Here is a 4,962-nt window from a genome sequence, read left to right as displayed (position 1 = left end):
ATACATACATACATACATACATACATACATACATACATACATACATACATACATACATACATACATATACATATATATACATATACATATACATATACATATACATATACATATATATATATATATATATATATATATATATATATATATATATATATATATATATACATACATATATATATCATGGATCGTAAGTACATAATTTCAAGTTCATCAAGTACACCTATCTATCAGAAAACAACATTGTTTTACATATACCTTAGCCTATAAGGAAACAACAAAATTATATATTAAGTACACAGAAACTAGATGGCAGAATACAGGATAGTTATTAGTCAAGTATCCAAATAAAGTTTGCATACTAATTACTGTAGCTACATATTACTAAGAAACATCACAGTATGTGCAAGAAAATACTATAACAATTGCAATGCAGTGGGTGGAGACCAATAAAAAAAATATTCTGACCTGGTGTGGAGGATGCCATCATCTACCTGCTACACAGAGACCACACACACCTGGAGAGGCCACGAAGCACCGGCATACATACAACATTGTAATAGCACCGGCATACAACAATTTTAATAACATCTTAGAATTAAATGATAGTTTGTCTATTTCATTTTAATTGCCAACACACTTAACATTGTTCAGCTTGTTGGTAGGTAGGATGAACCCCTCCCCATCCCCTCAAGGCTCTTTTCAACTACATATTGTAACCCAGAACCTTCCATACCTGAACATTTTCAGAACTCGTGAAGTTGTTTGTTTAGGTTTCTATTTTATAACCAGAACCACCCCTGAAAGGGGAAGTATGTCATAACATTTTTAAATAAACCTAATTAAAAAAAAACATGAATAGCCGATCTACAAGCTCACAGTGCGTCGCAATCTGCTATTTTCACTGCTTTAGTAAGATTTTAAAGTCTGGGTCCCCAGAGTTATTACCACCTCCTGAGCAGGGCATAAATTAGGTTCTGAGAACCTTATCTGAAACCGAGCCATGGCGTATGGAAACAAATGAATCCAGAACCTGTGAAATACATTTCACAGCACTAGCACGGTTTGCATAGTTGATAGTTCTTGTAGGCGTAACCAACCGTATGACAAGCAAGCGGGAACGTGAGGAGCACATTCAGCCACAGAGTCATCCCCTGGCACACAATAAAGTGACTCGGACAGTCCTTTGTGCACAACCAAGCTTGACCCTTATGGGAACTTAAGACCACTGTTGTGAGCTCTTAGATCAGCTATTTTTGAAAATCTATTACTTTCACACAACTGAACAGATATCACTACTGCCTACTTTCTTTCCTGCATCGGCAAACACATTGTTCCGTTTTGTCAAACAGTAATAATGTCTCTCATGTTATTTATTACAGTATATATACTTATACTGTAGGCGAAATAAAAAAACAAATGGGCAACAATATTGGGAACAATATAGGCAAAACGCCTAATTTATTTTAATAAATCGTTTGCAAAAGGCTTTGTTGCCATTTTAATTTCTTTCATTTTCATTTCCAAAAAAAATAACTAGTTTACTTAGTTTTCTTAATATTGATACAATTTATTAACATCAAACCAATTTTGGATTCCTAAATCCATTTCTAAAGCATACAAAAGTTACTTACAAAATAGTAAAAATGATCTGCAAAAAATACACATTTGAACAATTTTGCTACATTGCAAAACCTGAAACCTATGTAAGCACTGAATCATGCAGGACCTCTTTTATTTAGTCTTTGATCCAGTATATTGAAGTGTGTATTGTATGTTATGCATTCTGTGCTGTAAAAACAACATACAGTATCGTTCGGGTCCCAACGGCTGCAACAAAGGACTTGCGTCGGGGCAGCCAACCACCCTTTGGCTGTGTCTGAATTCAGTCACTCATTCACTACTTACTCCCTAGAGCAGTGTTTATCAACCTTTTTGGTGCCAAGGCACACCTGGCATAGCCAAAATATCCCAGGGCACACCTAGAATTTAGCGGCTGGCCCTGGGTGCATCTCTTCTTTGCTGGTGGAGCTCTCATCATCTTGTAGTAATAATACTGAGTGCCAAAGCATGTACCCTGTGCCCCTTTTATACAGTACCAGGTAGGACAACATATTTGCATTCCTATGGGTGATGGTCGCTACACTGAATGGCCGTATCGATTGACAGACAATCACCGCTATTGTTCTCAAGGGGCTGGACTTTCTTCAAACGTCGCGGCACACCTCAGCAGTACTCGCGGCCCAAAATTGGGCCCTTTGCCAGGGTTGATAAACACTGCCCTAGAGGACTACAGTGAACTCAACAGCGGGAAAAAAAAGAAAAGAAAAAAAACACTGCCTGTACGCTACATTTCACGGTGCATTGTGGGATTAAATGAGTCGAATGCATTGGGTAAAATAATGATCACTATACATTCGGACACTACTACAAAATGGTATAATCACTATATAGTGAGTAGGCATTTCGGACACAGCCTCCTTCCCTGCACAAGGATGGAGAGAGGGAGGACCGTGGTTCCTACTGAGCGCTCGTTTGTAAACTGCATAATCAATATGGTCATTTTGGTAATATTATGATACATTGTAGAACTCTAGGGGTATTTTGGGCTTATTTTAATGATCGATGCTTTTATTTCATCATGGAGTCACATACGGTTAAAGATTGGAAAAATGTACATGTACACTACAGTACCAAAGTGAAAGATTTCTTCAACCCCCCCCCCCCCCCTTCTCTGTCTCACGTCTGCTGGTCCAACATGAGCTCACAGGTGTTTCCCAGTTCTCCCAGTTTGACCTTGGCGTACTCTGCACGGTTCAGGGCCATCTGACAGTCCTTCCTGGCTGAATACGTTGAGCCCTCATGAGGCTGACCTGTAGCCACCTGGGTTGGAGAGTAGGGGTGCAGCAGTTAATCGAACTAATCAATTTAATCGATTATTATTATTGTGATGGCCACCCTAGCAGCCACACAGTGAGACAGCATATACTGTATGGTAACTTTTGTTTTTGGTTTATTCATTTGGTTATTATACATAACACAAGAAAAAAACACAGATAACCACGCACATTATTGTTGTGTTTTATTTGTGAGTTATGGAATTTGCATTTAAGTTGATTCAGTTTTCTTTGAGTTTCCAGTTCTGTGGGAAGCTGCTGGAGATGATTGGCTGGCCAGAGAATGGGGAACCAGCTGCTCCATATGTGCTTTTAAAGAACTCTTAAGGACAATTGGACTGCACCACATTCTCTCTGCACCATGGGGAGGGCAGGGGTTTATTTTTGTTTGATTTTGTTATTAGGTTTTGGACAAATGTGTTTTGGGGTATTTCAGTTGGATTGTAATTTCATTAGTTAATCTTAGTTAGTGTTGTATGTGTTTAGGTTGTAGTTATTTGTAGTGTGTTTAAATTGTAGTCTTTGTCTAGACCCTTTTTTAGTTACTGTAGTAGTGGTCTGACAGCCCACTATGCAGTAGATGTTCCTCTTATCTGTCATTATGGTTATCAGTTGTGCTGTTCAGTTCAGTTTTTGTTCAGTTGTTTAAGTTGATCTCATTTGTTTTGGGCTGACTTTTTTAAAAGGGGGAAAAATAACATTATTTAAAACAAACACTGAAGTCCCCCTGTGTCTCTCTTGCCGATCAACTCGGACCCTGACAATTATACATTAACATACTCTACCATACAGATTGGTCAAAATAACGTATCATTCATTCAAATAAGTGAATTAATCAATTGTTTACAGTGCGAGTCAACAGGTAGCCTATTAGAGGTAATGACAGCTAGGGGGCTGTTACGATCATGACATTTTACTTGACGATTAACTGTCATACAAACAATTGCGATGAACAATTGAATTGTGTTTTTGGTATTGAACATTGGAACATATGAATAACATTTACATTTTGGCAGGGCATGACAAATAACTGAAATATACAAAGAAATGACTGACATATTTAATAACTTAATACTATCCCAAAGAATTATAATAACAGCTGAAATAGACAATCCGAAGTGTTGCAAGCTTGCAGATAGTCTATTTCTGCTATTTTTGGAAAATATTCGAAAATGTATCAACATTTCCAACATGGAAACGATTATGACGACTGTGCAAAATAATTATAATAATAATAATATCTCAAATCATTGCGATCAGGCCATTAATTATGTAATAATTGGAACAGACAGGCCTACCTGTGTGAGGTATCGTATCTGAGAGCTCAGTTCACTCTCCACCCGGTTGATGGAGCTCTGGAACTGCACCAGCTGTCTGTCCAGGAAACTGGCGTTGTGTTTGTCTTTAGAGAGCTCCAGAACGATGTTACCTGGACAGCCAAGACAGGAAGCACAAACAGTCAGTATTCTGACCAAAAATTCCATTCGTATTCAGTTTCAAATCACATGTTTTTCAGGCCACCGTTGTTATAGTCACTAAGGTTGGGATCCTTTAGGATTTTAACAATTCCGGTTCCTTTACGATTTCCTCTGAACAATCCCATTCCTTAACGGTTCCCTCTAACAAAAAATGGACCCTTACAGATACATTTGTTCCATTTGTACACTCTCAGAGTTATGGTGGTCATTGAAATGAATGACCTGTTTCCTAAACACTGGGTCTGGACCCATTTGTGGGTCACAGACGAATTTTATGGGTCACGAGTAAATACATATCCCTTTATTTATTTTAGTTTCCTATACATTTTGTTTTGAATTATTATTTCAAAACATTTTTTTTAAATCAACAAAAACATATTGTTCTCATGAATTAGAAACAAATTCAATGTTTTTCAAAATAATTTCATAAATATAAAAAAATTATAATAATCAAAGACATTCCATACATTAGAAAAATGTTTAAAGAAGTAATGAAAATAGCCGATCTACAATCTCCTAACTAGGAGCTGCAATTTTCACTAGTTTGGGTCCTGGGGAGAATTTCTCTTTTGGGTCTCAAGCTAAAC

At 37.3% G+C, this 4,962-nt stretch overlaps 1 protein-coding gene across 2 annotated transcripts in view; it reads right to left on the bottom strand.

Moving 5' to 3' along the window:
- Window positions 1–1,433: 1,433 nt before the first annotated feature.
- The window catches only part of med11 (mediator complex subunit 11), a 3,860-nt gene continuing 331 nt past the window's right edge, over window positions 1,434–4,962 (bottom strand). Inside the window, exons 2-4 of one of the 2 annotated variants that reach the window (XR_014602756.1) lie at window positions 4,196–4,326; window positions 2,279–2,883; window positions 1,434–1,907 (exon numbers count right to left, since the gene is read on the bottom strand). Coding sequence is in view for 1 of the 2 variants with exons in the window: in XM_084084781.1 (XP_083940907.1) it covers window positions 2,740–2,883; window positions 4,196–4,326 (275 nt within the window). In the remaining variant the exon portion in view is untranslated. Of the gene's footprint in view, window positions 2,884–4,195; window positions 4,327–4,962 lie in introns of both variants that reach the window. The other variant, XM_084084781.1, reaches the window with a different exon arrangement.

The sequence above is a fragment of the Gymnoscopelus microlampas genome (genome assembly GCF_963454915.1).
Source record: "Gymnoscopelus microlampas genome assembly, chromosome: 17".
NCBI lineage: Eukaryota > Metazoa > Chordata > Actinopteri > Myctophiformes > Myctophidae > Gymnoscopelus > Gymnoscopelus microlampas.
Note: the sequence above shows the minus strand (reverse complement) of the source record. Positions and strands in the feature narration are given on the sequence as shown.